Here is a 22,686-nt window from a genome sequence, read left to right as displayed (position 1 = left end):
GTGTTTATCCCAGTGTGTGGGAACGGTTTGACTCTACCCTCATTACTACTGTCCTTTCCTAGGGAACAGAGAGGAGGAACACGCATACACTCAGTGAGCAGCAGCAGCAGCAGCAGCAGCAGCAGCAGCAGCAGCAGCAGCAGCAGCAGCAGCAGCAGCAGCAGCAGCAGCAGCAGCACACACACACACACACACACACACACACACACACACACACACACACACACACACACACACACACACACACACACACACACACACACACACACACACACACACACACACACACACACACACACACACACACACACGTTAGAAGAAGAGAGTATTTGAAGACCTAAAGACACAGACAGACACCTACATAAGTCTATAGTAATGATAAGTCCAATGGGGGGAGATCACACACACACACACACACACACCCTCCTGTGTTCTGGTCGTGATGGATGTGTTGCCATGGTGATTTGTTGCTTGCTGTAGCTGCCCTCACACCATTTCCCCTTCTCCTCCCTCCTGTCTCCTCTGTCATCCCTTCTCTTCCACCACCTCTACTCAATCCCGTCTCTTCCACCACCTCCACTCAATCCCGTCTCTTCCACCACCTCCACTCAATCCCGTCTCTTCCACCACCTCCACTCAATCCCGTCTCTTCCACCACCTCCACTCAATCCCGTCTCTTCCACCACCTCCACTCCACCCCTTCTCTTCCACCTCCTCCACTCCACCCCTTCTCTTCCACCTCCTCCACTCCACCCCTTCTCTTCCACCTCCTCCACTCCACCCCTTCTCTTCCACCTCCTCCACTCCACCCCTTCTCTTCCACCTCCTCCACTCCACCCCTTCTCTTCCACCTCCTCCACTCCACCCCTTCTCTTCCACCTCCTCCACTCCACCCCTTCTCTTCCACCTCCTCCACTCCACCCCTTCTCTTCCACCTCCTCCACTCCACCCCTTCTCTTCCACCTCCTCCACTCCACCCCTTCTCTTCCACCTCCTCCACTCCACCCCTTCTCTTCCACCTCCTCTACTCCACCCCTTCTCTTCCACCACCTCTACTCCATCCCTTCTCTTCCACCACCTCTACTCCATCCCGTCTCTTCCACCACCTCTACTCCATCCCGTCTCTTCCACCTCCTCTACTCCATCCCGTCTCTTCCACCACCTCTACTCCATCCCGTCTCTTCCACCACCTCTACTCCATCCCTTCTCTTCCACCACCTCTACTCCATCCCTTCTCTTCCACCACCTCTACTCCATCCCTTCTCTTCCACCACCTCTACTCCATCCCTTCTCTTCCACCACCTCTACTCCATCCCTTCTCTTCCACCACATCTACTCCATCCCTTCTCTTCCACCTCTATCTTTGTATTCAATGATGGGAGATGGATGCAAGATATTCTGTCAAGCACACACAGACACCTGTACTCCGTATTTATTTTACTTAGACGCTGTTGCACACAGAGAAAGTCAGCCATGAGTAGGGTGAACTAAAAATAAAATGTCCACCTACACACACTCATACGCTCTCGCTCATGGACAGGGATGTGTGTGTTATACTAACTTCCTAGAGTAAAGGTACTCCATCCCGTCTCTTCCACCACCTCTACTCCATCCCGTCTCTTCCACCACCTCTACTCCATCCCGTCTCTTCCACCACCTCTACTCCATCCCGTCTCTTCCACCACCTCTACTCCATCCCGTCTCTTCCACCACCTCTACTCCATCCCGTCTCTTCCACCACCTCTACTCCATCCCGTCTCTTCCACCACCTCTACTCCATCCCGTCTCTTCCACCACCTCTACTCCATCCCGTCTCTTCCACCACCTCTACTCCATCCCGTCTCTTCCACCACCTCTACTCCATCCCGTCTCTTCCACCACCTCTACTCCATCCCGTCTCTTCCACCACCTCTACTCCATCCCGTCTCTTCCACCACCTCTACTCCATCCCGTCTCTTCCACCACCTCTACTCCATCCCGTCTCTTCCACCACCTCTACTCCATCCCGTCTCTTCCACCACCTCTACTCCATCCCTTCTCTTCCACCACCTCTACTCCATCCCGTCTCTTCCACCACCTCTACTCCATCCCGTCTCTTCCACCACCTCTACTCCATCCCGTCTCTTCCACCACCTCTACTCCACCCCGTCTCTTCCACCACCTCTACTCCACCCCGTCTCTTCCACCACCTCTACTCCACCCCGTCTCTTCCACCACCTCTACTCCATCCCGTCTCTTCCACCACCTCTACTCCATCCCGTCTCTTCCACCACCTCTACTCCATCCCGTCTCTTCCACCACCTCTACTCCATCCCGTCTCTTCCACCACCTCTACTCCATCCCGTCTCTTCCACCACCTCTACTCCATCCCGTCTCTTCCACCACCTCTACTCCATCCCGTCTCTTCCACCACCTCTACTCCATCCCGTCTCTTCCACCACCTCTACTCCATCCCGTCTCTTCCACCACCTCTACTCCATCCCGTCTCTTCCACCACCTCTACTCCATCCCTTCTCTTCCACCACCTCTACTCCATCCCTTCTCTTCCACCACCTCTACTCCATCCCTTCTCTTCCACCACCTCTACTCCATCCCTTCTCTTCCACCTCTATCTTTGTATTCAATGATGGGAGATGGATGCAAGATATTCTGTCAAGCACACACAGACACCTGTACTCCGTATTTATTTTACTTAGACGCTGTTGCACACAGAGAAAGTCAGCCATGAGTAGGGTGAACTAAAAATAAAATGTCCACCTACACACACTCATACGCTCTCGCTCATGGACAGGGATGTGTGTGTTATACTAACTTCCTAGAGTAAAGGGTTTGTGTTGGTACTTGTCAAGGGAGAATGCATTTGCGTTGAAGTGTGTGAAACTATGAGCTCGTTAACAACAGGGGGGTTATTTAAATAAAGAATCACCTTATAGCATGAACAGCACCATCTAGTGGTCAGAACCTTTATATTTATATATTTTTTTTTAACTAGGCAAGTCATTTAAGAACAAATTCTTATTTACAATGACGGCTGACCTAGTGTTCAGAACCTGGTCATATCAGGATGCAGGATGGGACATAAACCCAACAGCTTAAATTACAAATTTCTTTGAACAGGGTGAAAACACCATCACCAAATTCACTGAGAATACATTACATAGGAAGAAACAATACTCCAAGCGACAGCTCCATATTACATGTCAAACAGAGAACGGACACTATATACTTGTTGTTTGGTTGGGGTGTTGGAGGTCCGTGGATGGCTTTTGACCCCTTTTTTAGATTCCTCATGTCGTACTCATTGTTAGAAATAGTTTTCGTCCAAATCAGCTGTTAGTTATTACAATTATTGAATATTATATGAATTCTATTTTTTTTTTAAATCAAAACGGCCATTTTGGATGCAATCAATTCACTTTAATTTATATTTCAACAAAATATTTTTTCTTGAGTGTTTATCTTGTCCGTTTCTAACTACAGAAACGTTTCCAGAACCATTTGAAGTGACCCGAGAGGGAGATGGGGGGGGGGGGGGGGGGGGGGGGGGGGGGGGGGGGGGGATCCTACGAAGCAGAAATGGAAGGAGAAAACACAGAAATACACTAGAAACGAGAAAGCAGCCAAGTCCTTTTCCCCCCCTCACACCCCAACCCAACATACACAGGACACACACCTATAGGACGTACATGCCAGGTGGTGTCTGAGACTCCTGCCATCCGAGACATGGACTTCTCTCCATGCCTCCGTCCGGCAGATCAAAACTCAGATGTCCCCTGACCATAAGACTATCCACACTGACTCTATGCTCATCCACAGGTCTCTTCCCAATCAGACACACACACACCCCATCACACCTACACTGCTGCTAATATGATTATTAATTAGATGTATTACCACTACACTGCTGTTCATTGATTACCATTAGTATATATTTATCCTGCTACTAGTCAGTATTACTCCTGTTAACATGTATATATTACCACTAGTATCGTCCTGCTAACAGTCACTTTTCAGCCCTGTTATCTTCTCTAGGGTAGGGGGCAGCATTTGGAATTTTGGATGAAAAGCATGCCCAAATTAAACTGCCAGCTACTTATCCCCAGAAGATAAGATATGCATATTAGATTTGGATAGAAAACACTCTGAAGTTTCTAAAACTGTTTGAATCATGTCTGTGAGTATAACAGAACTTATGTAGCAGGCGAAACCCCTGAGGACAAACCATTCAGATTTTTTTTGTTTGAGGTCACCCTGTTTTCAATGAGTTTCATTGGGAATCCAGATTTCTAAGGGACTTGCTGGCAGTTCCTACCGCTTCCACTGGATGTCACCAGTCTTTAGAAATTGGTTGAGGTTATTCCTTTGTGTAATGAAGAAGTACGGCCATCTTGAAAAAGTGTCACTTCATGTGTACTGTTTGATAGAGGCGCAAGACCAGAAAGCATGCTTGTTTTCTTCCTGTATTGAACACAGATCATCCCGTCTTCAATTTGATCGATTATTTACTTTAAAAAATACCTAAAGTTGTATTACAGGTAACTTTTGAGATATTTTGTCGTCACGTTGCGCAAGTCGGAACCAGTGTTTTTCTGGATCAAACACGCCAAATAAATGGACATTTTGGATATATATAGACGGAATTAAACGAACAAAAAAAACATTTGTGATATTTATGGGACATATTGGAGTGCCAACAACAGAAGCTCGTCAAAGGTAAGGCATGAATTATATTTTTATTTCTGCGTTTTGTGTCGCGCCTGCAGGGTTGAAATGTTCAATCTCTTTTGTTTAATATGGGTGCTATGCTCAGATAATAGCATCGCATGCTTTCGCCGAAAAGCCTATTTGAATTCTGACATGTTGGCTGGATTCACAACACGTGTAGCTTTAATATGGTATCTTTCATGTTATGATTTAATGAAAGTTAGATTTTTATAGTAATTAATTAGAATTTGGCGCGCTGCATTTTCGCTGGCTTTTGGCCAAGTGAGACAGTAGCGTCCAGCCTAAACTCAGATTTTGGGATATAAATATGTATTGTGTAACATGACGTCCTATGAGTGTCATCTGATGAAGATCATCAAAGGTTAGTGATTAATTTTAACTCTATTTCTGCTTTTTGTTACTTCTCTCGTTGGCTGGAAAAATGGCTGTGTATTTCTGTGGCTATGTACTGACCTAACATAATCGCAAGGTGTGCTTTCGCCGTAAATCCGTTTTGAAATCAGACACTTTGGTTGAATTAACGAGAGGTTTATCTTTAAAGTGGTGTATAATGCTTGTATGTTTGAGGAATTTTAATTATGAGATTTCTGTTGTTTTGAATTTGGCGCCCTGCAATTTCACTGACGCTACCGTCCCACATACCCTAGAGAAGTTAACATGTATATGCGCCTTTCACACACACCCCCCCGTTGGGAAAATGTGGCGCTGTACATTTGACCGGCAGTACTTTGATTGAACAGCCATTTGAGAAATGTACCAGACCCATATGGATTGGGTGAGTAACCCATTAGGGTGGTACAACCACAGTGCTCAGAATGACAGAAATCACATGTAGATTATGGTAATTAATATTAACAGAACATACAACACCTGTAATGAAGCAGCCAATAATTTGTATTTTTTTAAATGTTTATATATTTCATGTTAACAACATATTCATTATTAAAGAGAGATGTTGTCCTGACATTTCTTATACCCATTCATGCTGACCAATACCAGCGTTAGTGATGTGTGGTTTGTCTCAACCTGCAGTTACATCCACAATTTATATCTATTTGTATTTATTATGGATCCCCATTATCTAATACCAAGACAGCAGCTACTCGTCCTGGGTCCAGCAAAATTAAGGCAGTTATATATATGTTTTAAACATTACAATACATTCACAACAGATTTCACAACACATTGTGTGCCCTCGGGCCCCTTCTCTACAACACAAAATCCATGTTATTGTGTGTGTATGCATATATCTGTGCCTTTGTGTGTGTCTCTTCATAGTCCCCGTTGTTCCATAACGTGTATTTTTACCAGATTTTTTTTATCTGATTCTACTGCTGCATCAGTTACCTGATGTGGAATAGAGTTCCATGTAGTCATGGCTCTATGTAGTACTGTGGAATATAGTTCCATGTAGTCATGGCTCTATGTAGTACTGTGGAATATAGTTCCATGTAGTCGTGGCTCTATGTAGTACTGTGGAATATAGTTCCATGTAGTCGTGGCTCTATGTAGTACTGTGGAATATAGTTCCATGTAGTCGTGGCTCTATGTAGTACTGTGGAATATAGTTCCATGTAGTCGTGGCTCTATGTAGTACTGTGCACCTTCCATCGTCTGTTCTGGACTTGGGGACTGTGAAGAGACCTCTGGTGACATGTCTTGTGGGGTATGCACGGGTGTCTGAGCTGTGTGCCAATAGTTTAGACAGACAGCTCGGTTCATTCAACATGTCAATACCTCTCATAAATACAAGTAGTGATGAAGTCAATCTCTCCTCCACTTTGAGCCAGGAGAGATTGACATGCATGTTATTAATATTAGCTCTCTGTGTACATCCAAGGGCCAGCCCTGCTGCCCCTGGTTTGAGCCAATTGTAAATTTCCTAGGTCCCTCTGTGGCACCTGCCCACACGACTTAAACAGTAGCCCAGGTGTGACAAAACTAGGGCCTGTAGGACCTGCCTTGTTGATAGTGTTAAGAAGGTACAGCAGCGCTTTATTATGGACAGACTTCTCCCCACCTAAGCTACTGTTGCATCAACATGTTTTGACCATGACACTCTTCAATATGCGCCTCGGAATTTGATAAGAAGGACCGTGAGCAGTGCATCCCGGACGTGTCTGTCTTCACTTGTAGCTTACTTCGGAGCGGAGATGCCTGTGAGAAGGACCCGATCACATGATGGGCATTGGCTAATAAGAACTGAGATATCTGAGATAGCCATGTGAGTGAGGTGCTTCAGAGCCCGGCTATTGACAGCCGGGAGAGGGGAATTATTATTATTATATTCAGCCCAAGGGCACAACGGCCCCTTTGGCTGCAAAAGGAATGGATTTTTTTTTTTTTTTTTAACACAAGGGGGATGTCACCGGGAAATTCGAGGTCTGGTGAGAATATTATCAAGTGCTTGACAAATTGTGAATGAGAGACTGATGAAGTGTGTACAGTCTGTACAAGAAACAAAGCAGAGCTCATGCCTATTATGACGATCAGAAAAAAGTTGTGAGATTCGCATCATGCAGCCTTAGAATGTATAAATATCAAAACATTATAGCCCAAAGTTTGAAGAACTAAAGTCACATAAATAACTTAATTAAGCATATAGGAACACCTGTTTCTTTGTTAATCGATCATGTGTGCGGTCCCTCGGAAATCGTTGGCAGAAAATCTCATTTTATTCAGCTATGTTCAATTGTATTCTTCATACTATAAAATAATCTAAAAATAATGCCATGGAATTCTAAGCAAATCTTGTCTGCTAAATTAACTAGTGTAGCCCACAGCCATAGCCAGATCAGGACCTAACAGCCATATGACATAGCCAGATCAGGACCTAACAGCCATATGGCCTAGCCAGATCAGGACCTAACAGCCATATGACATAGCCAGATCAGGACCTAACAGCCATATGGCCTAGCCAGATCAGGACCTAACAGCCATATGGCATAGCCAGATCAGGACCTAACAGCCATATGGCATAGCCAGATCAGGACCTAACAGCCATAGCCAGATCAGGACCTAACAGCCATATGGCATAGCCAGATCAGGACCTAACAGCCATATGGCATAGCCAGATCAGGACCTAACAGCCATATGGCATAGCCAGATCAGGACCTAACAGCCATATGGCATAGCCAGATCAGGACCTAACAGAATATCACACTTGACTCAAGTCATCCAATGTTTAAAATAACACTTTGTTAACTAAAGAAAAGATAATAGCCTACTAAATAGGCCAAGCCTAACTAATATATTTGTTTACCCTGATTTTACCAGATAAGTTGACTGAGAACACATTCTCATTTACAGCAATGACCCTGGGGGATAGTTACAGGGCAGAGGAAGGGGGATGAATGAGCCAATTGGAAGATGGGGATGATTAGGTGGCCAGATGGTATTTACATTTACATTTAAGTCATTTAGCAGACGCTCTTATCCAGAGCGACTTACAAATGGTATGAGGGACAGCTTGGAAATTTAGCCAGGACACCGGGGTTAACACCCCCTACTCCTACAATAAGTCCCATAGGATCTTTAGTGACCACAGAGAGTCAAGACACCCTTTTAACGTCCCATCAGAAAGACGGCACCCTACACAGAGCAGTGTCCCCAATCACTGCCCTGGGGCATTGGGATCTTTGTTTAGACCAGAGGAAAGAGTGCCTCCTACTTGCCCTCCAACACCACTTCTAGCAACATCAAGCATTTTTTTGGCTGTTTTAATGCTAATTTCCTGCAATTCTACAAAATGTTCCAAGTCTTGTGTGTTTAAATGATACGAGGCGTCCAAACCCAACTGAGTCACCCCCCCCCCAAGAAAAGTTGTTTTTGTAGTCGGGACTGTGTGTATTGACCTCGTTCTGGGTCCGGATACAGACCCCCAGTTGTGTATGGGGGGTAACCCTCCGGATATAGACCCCCAAATGTGTATGGGGGGCCTAAATAATTCAAGCAACTCAATTAAATAGCTCAGGTCTTGAAAATATAGGCAACATTTTTCCCCTCCGTATCCACAATGCACATAAATGAGGCAAATACAGATGAGTTGCCTGTCATTTTTCCCCCTCCCTGTACATCATATTTTACTCAGTTTCTTCTTCACATCAGCAAATAAACGACAGGTTTCAGAATCTCACTTTATATAGACTAGGGGCTCTATCACTCTATTCTGCTGCTTCCTCCTCCTGTCCCAAATCAAGTAGCCTTTTTTACCCTGAATCACGTGCAGTGGCTCATTTTCATAAAGCGAAGAGACCGTTTTGTCAAAATTAGATTGGCTTGATGAAAGGGGGACCCTCTGACAGTCATTTAAGAGAATACATTTTTTTGTGTGTGTGTGTAAAACTCTTCCAAAATACGGAGCCGGTCGGTATTTCACATATTTTCACATAGATTCGAGTTCCGTGGTTACCGAGCGGGATCTGACCCAGGATCCGAGGGTTAACTACAAAATTTGTGATATGAACCGGCCAGATCCCAGGTAATCGGGTAGATCCGTGAAGACCTCTAGTAGGAAGCACGACTCAGTAACTTGTTGCAGTCACAATCTGGTTACCTATCAGTACAAAAGAAAGTCGTTACATATTTACACACTTATTTCCAAGTTAAACGTCTACACTACCCACAATGCACTATTTCTCAAGGTCATACGGAGGACCTCCTCTGTGCTACAGATTTCGTATGCTATGTTAGGTACACCTCAGGCTATTCAGCCTTTGTGACGTGGGCTCAAACGAAAGAGCAAAATCATACCTGCTCTAATTGTGTACTACCTTATCTGTTCTCCTGTTTTTGTTTTGTTTGGGCTGGCAGGTAGCCGGGCCAGTAACCCATAGGTTGCTAGATCGAATCCCTGAGCTTGCAAGCTAAAAATCTGTCCTTCTGCCCCTGAACAAGGCACTTAACCCACTGTTCCTCGGTAGGCCGTCATTGTAAATAAGAATGTGTTCTCAACTGACTTGCCCGGAATACTCTCTGTGAAGTATGTCTAGGGGATTGGCTGGCTTGGTCCTCCATAGTACATCACACCCCGGAAAAATACGCCTTTAGGCATTCTGATCTGTTTTATGTAATGCCCCCCCCCCCAAAAAAAATAACAAGTGAGGTGTAACTTTGCATTAGAACTTTTGATATGGATTTGCAGTAGTATAGACATGTTACACGTGGCTATGTTCCTACCTACATAGCTACTACCCTTTAAGGATAGGCTGTGTTTTCAAAATGCATAGTGCCTCCAGTTCATTGCAAAGTGAGGTGTGACGTGCTGAAGCCTGTCTACTGCGGCCTTGGGAATGTGAATGGGAAGCGTACTTCAATTACCACTTGAGAAATAAAAATAACAATTAAAAAAAAAAAAAAATCGTGGCCATCAGAAGTGTTGTTTTTTTTTTAAACATGTGAATTAGAATTGTTATGCAATGATTGGGTTTCTAAAAACAAGGTTCACTCCAGCAACACTGAGACGCAGAAGCTCTCGTGCCACCTGACAGACTTTAACAACATAGGTGCTGTATCTGTACACGTGTGATAAACATAACGACTAATGAAAATAAACTATTTCATTCCACTAAATTATGCAAAATTGCCCTACAGACCAATAAGCATGACTGATCAAATGTATTTACATCGACTGGTATTTCTATCAGCGAATAGGCTAAAAATAATTATTTTGCAAATGGGAATTTTTTCCCCCTTTTCATTTTTTTTGTTAATCATCTAAAACACAGCTATTACTGGCTAATGAAAACCCTGCCACACACTTACTCAGACACACACAAAACTTAGTGTCTTCAGAAAGTATTTACACTCCTTGACTTTTTCCACATTTTGTTGTGTTAGAGCCTGAATTTAAAAAATGTATTCAATTTAGATTTGAGTCACTGGCCTACACACACACACACACACACACACACACACACACACACACACACACACACACACACACACACACACACCCCATGTCAGTGGACAGTTTTACAAATGAATTAAAAATGAATTCAACCCCTTTGTTACGTGAAGCCTAAATAAGTTCCAGAGTAAAAATGTTCCAAGTCATTTAAAGTTGCATGGACTCACTCTGTGTGCAGTAATGGTGTTTGAATGACTACCTCATATCTGTACCCCACACATACAATTATCTTGAAAATTAAATTTAAAAAAAGTTCCCTCAGTCGAGCAGTAAATGTAAACAGGCTCTACCCCAAAAAGAAGGGAGGTTTTCCAATGCCTCGCAAAGAAGGGCACCTATTGGTTGATGAAAAAAAAAAAAAAAATCAAAAGCAGACATTGAATATTCCTTTGAGCATGGTGAAGTTATTAATTACACTTTGGATGGTAAAGCAATATACCCAGTCGCTACTAAGATACAGGCGTCCTTCCTAACTCAGTGGCCGGGGAGGAAGGAAACTAGTCAGGGATTTCACCATGAGGCCAATGGTGACTTTAAAACAGCTACAGAGTTTAATGGCTGTAATAGGAGAAAACTGAGGATAGATCAGCAACAGTGTAGTTACTCCACAATACTAACATAATTGACAGAGTGAAAAGGAAGCTGGTACGGAATAAAAAATATTCAGAAACATGCATCCTGTTTGACACAAGGCAGTAAAGTAATAATGAAAAAAAAAATGCAATGCAATTAACTTTTTGTCCTGAATACAAAGTGTTATGTTTGTGGAAAATCCCATACAACACATTACTGAGTACCACTCTCCATATTTTCAAGCATGGCGGTGGCTGTATCATGTGATGGGTATGCTTGTAATCGTTAAGGACTGGGGAGTTTTCAGGATGATAAAATATATATATATTTTTTAAAATGGTGCTAAGCACAGACAAAATCCTAGGAGGAAAACCTGGTTCAGTCTGCTTTCCAACAGACACTGGGAGGTGAATTCACTTTCAGCAGGACAATAACATAAAACACAAGGCCAACTCTACACTGGAGATGTTTGCCAAGTTAGATTTTCAAAACTATGGCAAGACCAGAAAATGGTTGTCGAGCAATGATCAACAACCAATTTGATAGAGCTTGAAGAATTTTGAAAATAATCCAGGTATGGAAAGCTCTTTGAGATTTACAACTGTGAGTCTTTCTGGGTAATCGCTGCCAAAGGTGCTTCTACAAAGTATTGACTCCAGGGTGTGAATACTTATGTAAATTAGATATATTTCTGTATTTAACTTTTAATAAAATGTGCTAACATTCCTAAAAACATGTTTTGACTTTGTCATTATGGGGGTATTGTGATGTCATTATGGGGTATTGTGATGTCATTATGGGGTATTGTGTGTAGATGGTTGGAACACATCCATTTCATCCACTTTAACTGGTGTATCATGTGACAGTAAAACGTCAAACTAATCCAACACACAATTAAGGGCAACACACAGCTCAACTGGGAAGGCCAGTTTTCTCTCTCTCTCTCACACACACACACACACACACACACACACTTAAGCCAGAGCTTGTAGCTCCCAGCTAGCATGCAATCTTGGTGTATAACCAGACCGACTTAAAGGAGCCCAAGGGCACAGATTTTTCACCTAGTCGGCTCGAGGATTCGAACCTGCGTGATTTTGGTTACTGGCCTGCCGCCCTGGTCAAAGGTAGTGCCCTATATAGGGTGAGATAATGTGTGATGCCATTTGGCACGCAATCTTTATCAACTAAAAGTTGAACCCTACGTAGGAGTTTTATAGACATTGTAATGTCCTATAGATGGATTTTTATTATCCCTCCTTCCTGACTGTCACAAGTGGGGAACACCACAGCTGCTCAGAGAAAACTGACCTTTGGAATAGCTGATTAACTATACAGGAGAAAACAGACGTAAGACAGACAGGTAACTAGACTTGGCAGCCCTTTCGAAAGACTGACAGTTAAAAAGGAACACACCTTGCTGTTACAGCCTTCTAGACCAGAGGTCATTCTGTGCTGAACAATAACACAATGCTTTGCACAACAGACGACAAGGGCTGGGTCCTATTCATTAGTGCAGACCGTAGCAAAACGCTTTGCAACAGAAAATGAAAACGTGCAGAAAATGTCCATGATTCTAGGGCTGACAATTATTTATGGTATTTTTCTTAACACTGCATTGTTGGTTAAGGGCTTGTAAGTAATCATTTCACTGTAAGGTCTACCTGTTGTGTTTGGCACACGTGACAAAAAAACATTTGATTTGATCAAGAAAACAAAATAAGTCATAACTATAAAAATAGAACAGCTGACTGGAGACGGGACGGCCGGGCAAATCGAGAGGTTGACTCTTAATGTGTTTTAAACTTTGTTGCTCCTTGCTAAAAAAAACAAGCAAATTAGTATTCTGTCGCCTTGGTAACACACCCCACAATGCAGCAGCAGCACGTAGAAATGAAATGAATAGAAAGGGATTGGAACCTCTAACACAGGCAATTTGAATGGTAAAGTCATGGGTACACTTGCAATGGCTGCCTGGCATTGGGTTACCATTTCCATGGTAATGCAGAACAGGTCAGAGTACTCAACCAGGGGTACAAAGCCACCTGGGGGTCCGCGACGGTACTACATGTTTAATGATGTCAAATTAAATCTCAACTCCTGGTTGAGTATCAGTATCTGACAGGCTTTGAAAAAGCACCAGGCTCCCATTGCGACAAGTGCCGCTGGCTGCTGGTAAGCTTTTTTGACTTGGAAATAAACACCTTTGTTTAACCAGCTCAACAGCTGCTCTCAGTGAAAACGTGTTTAGAGTTAGCCTTCTAGCTAATAGGCTGTTACAGTTTACACTTCCTCTTCCAGTTATAATGTAGGGAGGTGAAAATGATGAAAAAAAACCAAGCTACTAAATCTATTCATTGTTGATCATTTTTCCTTGCCATTATCATTCACCTGATGATAAAACAAGACATTGGGATTCATTTTTTTTTGCTACTGTATGACAGTGGTCCCTGGGTCGAGGGTTTGCCAGGGAGGGGATCCCTGATGTATAATGTTAACTGATGTGGCTCATGCAATGGAATGTCATTTATGATGTCAGTTGAGTCAACAAACCACAGCACAAAATTTAAGCACCAATTTTGCTCCTATGGGTACAGTCGCTATGGCCACCAGTCCACCCATTATGACATCGTTACCAACTTGAATGGGGATGTCCGTTCTATTCAAGGCTTTTGTGCCCCCTGCCCCAGTTCCTAAAGGGAAGTGGACTGCAGTGTGAGGGGATGCAGAGGCTCGCCTTGTAGGGAGCTTTTCTGAACCACTCCCCAGGTGTGCCGATCTTACTGACGCTTCTCCAGTCACCGAAGCATCACTCAGGTGGGTGCTACATTTCAGTAGTGGACGATCCAGCCTACCTGAGCTGTGAGCTGTGACTATCGAAGACGACGAGGTGCCCGATAAAGAGCTCTGTGGCTCGTCTATCTGATGTCTGGACTTTCCCGCCTGGCGGTACCATCTACACGCCCTCTCAAGATCAATACTACCTTTCTGAACTGCCTATCATCCAAAGCTGTGGAAAATCAATCGGCCAAAATCTGCCAGATCCCTACATTTGTTTTGTTAAATTGTTTGTGGATTTTGAAGAGACTTAGATTCTAATTGTAATGAAAAGCGCTATTTAAAATGAATATTGGCTGTTTGTGAATAAATACATGTGGCTGTGTGTGTGTGTGTGTCTGTCCTAGCCAAAGCAGACTAGGAAGCTGCAGTTGAGTTTTATAGTGCATTCGGAAAGTATTCAGGCCCCTAGACTTTTTCCACATTTTGTTACTGCCTTATTCTAAAATGGATTAAATTGTTCCCCCCTCAACCTACACACACAATACCCCATAATGACATCACAATACCCCATAATGATATCACAATACCCCATAATGATATCACAATACCCCATAATGACATCACAATACCCCATAATGACAAAGCAAAAACAGGTTAAGACATTTTTGTAAATGTATTTAAAAAAAATGAAATACCACATTTACATAAGTATTCAGACCCTTTACTCAGTACTTTGTTGAAGCACCTTTGGCAGTGATTACAGTCGTGATTCTTCTTGGATATGACGCTACAAAGTGTCTCCCATTCTTCTCTGCAGATCCTTTCAAGCGCTGTCAGGTGGGATGGGGAGCGTCGCTGCACAGCTATTTTCAGGTCCCTCCAGAAATTAGAAATCGGGTTCAAGTCCAGGCTCTGTCTGGGCCACTCAAGGACAGAGACTTGTCCCGAAGCTACTCCTGCGTTGTCTTGGCTGTGTGCTTAGGGTCGTTGTCCTGTTGGAAGGTGAATCTTCACCCCAGTCTGAGGTCCTGAGCGCTCTGAAGCAGGTTTTCAAGGATTTCTCTGTACTTTGCTCCATTCATCTTTCCCTCAAATCCTGACTAGTCTCCCAGTCCCTGCCGCTGAAAAACATCCCCACGGCATAATGTTGCCATCACCATGGGGATAATGCCAGGTGTGCCTTTCCACTTTGTCATTATGGATTATTGTGTTAAACTGTAGATTGATTAGGGGGCAGGAATATTTAATCCATTTTTTGGAATAAGGCTTTAACGTAACAAAATGTAAGGGGTCTGAATACACTGTATATCTTTACCCCCAATAGGGAGGTCTCGATAACCATTTCTGTTTGAAAACCTTTGCTCGAGTCTGGCCATTGTGTCTCATATTAGAATAAGTAAACATACAAACAAAATGCCAAACAAATAACAGACTTAGTCCTATTATTTGACTTGTCACCCCCTCTTACGGTTACAACAAACATTTCCCCCCAGATACCCAATTCAACCACTGGAGAAATCCTCTCACAAGGATCTCAAAACAGTTTCTAATACACAATGAATTTAAAAACACAGCCCTACTCCTTGCTAATCAGGAAACTTTGGCGTATGTTGTGGTGGACTGCCATTACAATTACTTCATGGAAATCTGGGAAAATTGTGTTTTGTGGTGTAGCTAGCCACTGAATATGGCTCTGAATTCATTGTCAGCATGCAGTCAAAACCACAACCACTTTTGGAGCTAACTAGTGCTCTCAAATTGGATCCTGAATGATGTCGACAGCTGATGGGAGTTGTATTGATAACAGTGACCATGGTTACAGCACCAATATCCCGTTATTATTCTGGGATACTCAATAGTTACTATAGTTAGATACATGCAGCTTATCTTCTGTCATAGCTTGTTGTCCTAGATGACTAAATAAAGTATAAATGTCTTCCATCAATAGAACCAACGCATTAGTAATCTAGTTAACTCTGGTTGTCTGTTTCGTTTAGGGACCGGGGAGAAAACACAACAGTGGAAAGATAAGTCCAGTGCAAAAACGGCATAATGTCATCAGTTTGACCATTTTTAAGGAAATAAAAAGCTTTCTCTGATAAAACGAGACCAACTGTGAAGTGTTATGTGGTTGAAATTGTATTTTACCTTTATTTAACTAGGCAAGTCAGTTAAGAACAAATTCTTATTTTCAATGATGGCCTAGGAACAGTGGAAAATACTTGCTTGCAAAACAAGTGTTGAAGATAACACATTACACACGTAGTCACATTTTCTCAAGAGACGCTGAAATAAATAATTGCCACTCCTGTTACAAAGACAAAAATTAACATCGGTTGTATCATTTTACTGCAAGAAATGCATAATTCTGCATGAGTTAATATTACATAACTCTACATGTTTTTTTAATTTAACCTTTATTTAACTGGGCAAGTCAGTTAAGAACAAGTTCTTATTTACAATGACGGCCTACCGGGGAACAGTGGGTTAACTGCCTTGTTCAGGGGCAGATTTTTACCTTGTCAGCTCGATCTTGCAACCTTTCAGTTACTAGTCCAACACTCTAACCACTAGGCTACCTGCCACTCCTACACTCTAACCACTAGGCTACCTGCCACCCCTACACTCTTACCACTAGGCTACCTGCCACCCCTACACTACCTGCCACCCCTACACTCTAACCACTAGGCTACCTGCCACTCCTACCACTAGGCTACCTGCCACTCCTACACTCTAACCACTAGGCTACCTGCCACTCCTACACTCTAACCACTAGGCTACCCTGCCACCCCCATGTGAGAGGTTATAGGTCTATACTCAGTGTCCATACTTCATTTACTATTTAGTTTAACCATATGAATTTCAAATTTGGAATAATACATTTATTAATGACACAGGGATACTCGTGAGCGGGATATCAAAGGTACATGTACAAAGCTTATCCTGAATAAGACCTTAAGTGGGATATGAGCTAATACCCGGAATATTGTGCGCATGTAAACGTGGTCATTGCTAACTTAACTACCTAATATACATTGAGGAAATAAGTTCTACTAAGTGGCTAGCTAGCTAGCGTTAGCAATTTTTGGTGGTCAATGAGACAGAGCTAGCTAACAAAAGTATAATTTCAGATTAAAAAATGACTCCAGCAACAGGCTCTGTATTTCAGGAATCACAGTAGAAAGAACTGTTAAACATGTAATACTGTTAAACATGTATTTTTTTAATAAACGCTGTATTTCCACATTGCCCTTCAAGCGATTTAAATGTGAGCTCGTCCGACCCAACGACAGCTGCTATCCATTGGAGCACTGCGATTGGTTGCTGAAACTTCAGGGCCGTGGCTTAGCGAAGGGTGTATTACATGAGGGGGACCCCGATGAGGGGGAAAAAATACTTTTAGAATAAGGCTGTAACGTAACAAAATGTGGGAAAAAAGGGGAAGGGGTCTGAATACTTTCTGAATGCACCGTACACCAGGTGCTGAGAACTTAGTACCGTGTGTGACACGATGTCATAGCATGTGTCACACTGCAGGGCTCCAGTGTGTCCGACCTGTGAGCTCAGAGGGCCATCTCTAAATAGAGACCACAGCCAGAAAGAGAATAACCCCAAGTGTGTATGAGGAGGGGAACCCATTATGCAGCCTGATACAAAGCTTAAAACAGTGCATAATTTTCCTCATAGACATGACTGGCTAGAATCACTCACTTGTATAGACAGTCCATGTCCCAAATGGCACCCTATTCCCTATATAGAGCCAGGGGTCACGTTACAGTTCTGCAATCTGCATTTTCAAAACAAACCATCAACAAAATAACCTGCGTTTTAAACCATTTTAACCTGCGTTTTATAAGTAAAAAAAGGTATTTTTTGTAGGCTACACTGAGAAAAGTAGCAGAGAAAAGTCACGACACATCAGTCATGCCCTTTTCGTGAACTGTCATCCGAGTAGATCAGTGGAACTGAAGCACAAAATTAATCCGATGCCGAGCGTGAAATACAAAACCAAGCATTTTAGGTTCCGCATTTACAAAACAAAGCTTTTTATGTTCTGCGTTTACAAAACTAAGCAAGATACAGTATCTTAAGAATTGTATATATTTTTGTTCTCATGAAAAACGCAGAATTCTACATTAACACGACCCCCCCCCGACAGAGCACTACTTTAGAGCAAGGACCACAATGCTCTGGTCAAAACGTAGTGCCCTATATAAGGAATAGGGTGCCATTTGAGACAAACTACGCGTGTTTACTCTGCTATTCAGGCTGCTCCCCCACCACCACCACCACCACCACCACCAATTGCTATCAATGTCTGCCCTGAGAAAACAAGCTTAGTTTGGTCATGACACTAAGAAGCTGATATGGGTTTCACTATTCAGACTTCGACCTTTACAGACATCTGCATTCACTTTACCTTTGTGCTAGTCATCGCACCTACATCAATCAATACACACACACACAGATGGAAAGAGCGACACACACACACACACACACACACGTTCAAATTCCACCCAGGAAGACATGACCTGTTTTTTGTGTAACACACCCTGGGATGCCAAGCCAATCACTGAGTGCTATGATTAAATGACAAATCATGTCGCCCGGAAACGATGAGAGAACCAGTGACACACACTGTTAATCTGTTTGTATAGCTACTAAAGAAAGCCTGATTCTAGCGTGCTAAACCCCTCCATGACCCCACCACCATCAGCCCAACTTCCTGGTTACGTCCCAAAAGGCACCCGCCAACATCGCTCGTACAAAAAATGTAGATATCTAAAGTGAAGGAAAGGAATTAAGAATTTGTGTGTATTGTGAAATTGTTAGATATTACTGCACTGTTGGAGCTAGAAAGACAAGCATTTCGCTAATAACATCTTCTAAACACGTGTATGTGACCAATAAAATGTGATTTGATATATGGTGCACTACTTGGCAAAAGTCTTATCGACCATGCACAAAAGCAGTACATAGGAAATATAGTACATTGTATAGGAAATATTACATTATATAGGAAATACAGCGGCCATTGGGACAGACCCTGTAATACTGAGGACATGGCTGTCCCTTCCATACTAAAATGATGTGTGGTTTGTTTCAGACGTGGCCAACCGACGGCTCAAATTCAAAATCTCCTTCCTTCCTGGATGGAATTTGAACCTGTGAGCGCTCGTGTTGGGTGAGTTCATCGGCTGAGCTGACAATGCAGCTTCGTGCCATTTCCAGCCCAGGCAGCCAGTGTTCTCTGCAGCTCGAGTCACCTGAGCCAGGTGGGCCAGTGGGAGGGGGTGACATCACAACAGGGCAAGTCCCCACAACACCAGAAGCAGAAATCCAAGGACCAGGGTAGTATTCATCAGGCACCAAACAGAAGAAAACTGACTGAAAACAGGGAGGAATCCTTCTGGACTTCCCCTTTTCCATTAGAAAAAAAAAAAAAACGTTTTGAAAATGGTGTACACTGATGAATATGACCCAGCTTACTGGTTTAAACTAGCCTCTGAACACACAGCCAGGGGAACTGGAAAGCACAGAAAAAACAGACAACTGTCAATGCCAACTGAAAGTAGGTTGGTGTGTTATTATGAGATGTTATGACAACCTATAATAATAATAATAATAAATGAACATACTGTAATTTGATTATGACAGATAGCTAGCTAAAATGGGGTTTGGTCAGTTGGAACATTAGTTGTAAAGATCAATATTCAGTCATGATCAACAGTCTTGAACAATAATCACAAAGTAAACAGGTACGCCTAGCTAGGAGGTTTTCAACACAGTATTCCTATAATTAAGAGTTTCACTGAAACACACGGTCCCGTGTGGCTCAGTTGGTAGAGCATGGCGCTTGCAACGCCAGGGTTGTGGGTTCAATTCCCACGGGGGGACCAGGGTTCAATACCCACGGGGGGAGCAGGATGAATATGTATGAACTTTCCAATTTGTAAGTCGCTCTGGATAAGAGCGTCTGCTAAATGACTTAAATGTAAATATGGAATATACAATGACATACCAATACCCATAGAACTAGAATTACATACACTACATGACCAAAAGTATGTGGACAAATGCTCGAAGAAGACTTCACTCCAAAATCATGGGCATTAATATGGAGTTGGTCTACTCTTTGTAACTTTAACAGCAACCACCTCTTCTGGGAAGGCTTGATGTGGGGGACTTGCTTCCATTCAGCCACAAGAGCATTCAGATTTATCCCAAAGATGTTTGATGGGGTTGAGGTCAGGGCTGTGCAGGCCAGTCAAGTCTTCCACACTGATCTCGACAAACCATTAGTGTATGGACCTCGCTTTGTGCACGGGGGTATTTTCATGCTGTAATAGGAAAGAGCCTCCCCCAAACAATTGGAAGCACAGAATCATCTAGAATGTCATTATAATGCTGTGTTTTCCTATGGGGCCTTGCCCAAACCGTGAAAACAAGTTTTATGAAGCTCCCAACTAATAGTTATTGTGCTGACGTTGCTTCCAGAGGCAGTTTGGAACTCGGTAGTGAGTATTGTAATCAAGGACGTTACATGCTCCAGCACTCTGCGGTCCCGTTCTCTGAGCTTGTGTGGTCTACCACTTCGCAGCTGTTTCTCCTAGACGCTTCCACTTCATAATAACAGCACTTACAGATGACCGGGGCAGCTCTAGCAGGACAGAAATTTGACAAACTGACTTGTTGGAACGATGGCATCCTATAACGGTGCCACGTTGAAAGTCAAAAAGCTCTTCAGTAAGGCCATTCTACTCAATGTTTGTCTATGGAGATTGCATGGCTGTGTGCTCGATTTTATACACCTGTCAGCAAAAGGTATGGATGAAATATCCAAATCTACTAATTTGAAGGGGTGTCCACATACTAGTCTAGTTTGTTATTCTATTTCTGTGCCAGTACAAAAGGACATGAAATGACAATGATAAATATATATATAGCTAGGTAGGAAGGAAATGACATGACAAACTAAACAGAAACCTCAATTGGGTTTCAGGTTGGGAACACCAGAATGAGTGAGTGTAGGAGTTTAAAACCAATTTAGTTTGATTACTCAGTTGATGGTAAAATAAAACAAGTTTACATAGCCAAAACAATCAGTCTGGATCAATGCCAGTTGGCTTGGCTAGTCACAGAACGGCACTCACACAGTGCTGGTCACACGCAGTTCATTGCCAAGCAAGGAACATAAAGAAACAAACTACTGTGTGTGACGTTAGCTGGAGAGGATAGTTTTCTAGCTAATGTTAGTTGACAAGAAAAAATGTAGTTAGACAGTTTAACACCGATTGTTCTGGGTAGATAGCTAGCATTAGCAAAAATCTTACCTGGCCACCTGACGAATTTTCAATGACGGCCAACAATGGCGTCCTGGCCGACATTTTCAGGGATGTTGTAGAAAATAAGTGTAGAGGGGAAGACGAATAAAAATAGTTTCAGGATCTTGTGTTCATTTAGCTAGCAGTGGTAAAACCACCGTCTACTAGCTAGCTGTGTTAGACACACACGCTGTGTGATCAACAAGTTGATTCCTTCATTAGCCGCTAAATTAGCTAGCCAGACAGCTAGCGTACAAGTATGTTTCCCATGTCAACACAGGGGTGGAAAATAGGGGGTCCAGAGTTCAACCGTTTGAACTCACTGGGTAATACTATTTCTGCCGGCAACACAAGCTAGCAAATATGTCTCAGATGGCTAGCCACCAGCATTAACGTTAGCTATGAGTTGTCTAGCTAGCTACAGTTCGCATTAATAAATGCAAAGTAAAAAATAAAAATAAAATACACATTAACCTCGGCTAGTAGTGGCTACATTTGAGGAAGCACACATTCTAAGCGAAAGTTATCAGTGCAGTGTCAAGGCTACAGCAAGCTAGCTAATAACCTAGTTAGCTCGGTTTTCATTCAATGACAACTAACGTTAGCGGAAATCTCACAGGTAACGTTATGGAAGTGTTAAAATAAAATCCGAGGACTTCAACTTCAGGCCAAGTTAGACCCACGCTCGAACCCTGACCTTCGTTGACGTATATAACGTTATATATATAAATAAAGTTTTCGGGCTAGCTAGCCAGCACCATTGATTATAAAAATAGAAACTCGACGTTATTCTCCAATACCCGGGTAACTAAACCACCACCGTGCCTAATAAAACGTTATTGTGCTAACTAGCAAGGAAATCAAAACTGTTGATTAGCCCATGTATACTTGTGGATTTGTGCTTTCGAGCTGGAGCCAGCTAGCTAGCAACTGAACATTCTCCAAAATTTAAAATCCACGGAAATCTCTTCCCGATTGCGTGATTTAAATACGGTCGTTTCAAATGCTGCACTGCAGCCCTGCGCTGTCCGATCCCTGCATACGGTGTTTATTTCCGTGAGAGCGGCTGAAGAAATCCTCAAGTTGTAAAATCGATTAAATTGGCAACAGTGTTTTTGCGTGTCAACGAACGAGCGAGTGAGCTGCGCCCGAGTGGCACTAGCAAATGGAGCCTATGCACACAATCGAGCCCGATACCGGAAAAAGCCCGAGCGAACAGGTTGTTACTAGTTATCACAGCCACAATGTCAAAATGGCTATCATAAAAATGTATAACAAACATTTGTTTTTTGGTCTTAAATTTAAGGTTTGCATAAGGTTGCCAGTGTGGTTCAGGCTAGGGTTAACGTTAGGTTTAAAATGGGATTTTAAGAA

At 42.9% G+C, this 22,686-nt stretch overlaps 1 protein-coding gene across 1 annotated transcript in view; it reads right to left on the bottom strand.

Annotated features, from left to right (window-relative positions):
• Nucleotides 1–22,686, bottom strand: part of mark2b (MAP/microtubule affinity-regulating kinase 2b) — a 94,457-nt gene extending 71,771 nt beyond the window's left edge. The window contains exon 1 of the mRNA XM_055901565.1: nt 21,322–22,686. Within this exon, the coding sequence (XP_055757540.1) occupies nt 21,322–21,375 (54 nt within the window). The 5' untranslated portion in view covers nt 21,376–22,686. The remainder of the gene's footprint in view (nt 1–21,321) is intronic.

The sequence above is a fragment of the Salvelinus fontinalis genome, chromosome 36 (assembly GCF_029448725.1).
Source record: "Salvelinus fontinalis isolate EN_2023a chromosome 36, ASM2944872v1, whole genome shotgun sequence".
NCBI lineage: Eukaryota > Metazoa > Chordata > Actinopteri > Salmoniformes > Salmonidae > Salvelinus > Salvelinus fontinalis.
The sequence above is the reverse complement of the archived record's forward strand: the minus strand, read 5'-3'. Positions and strand labels throughout refer to the sequence as shown.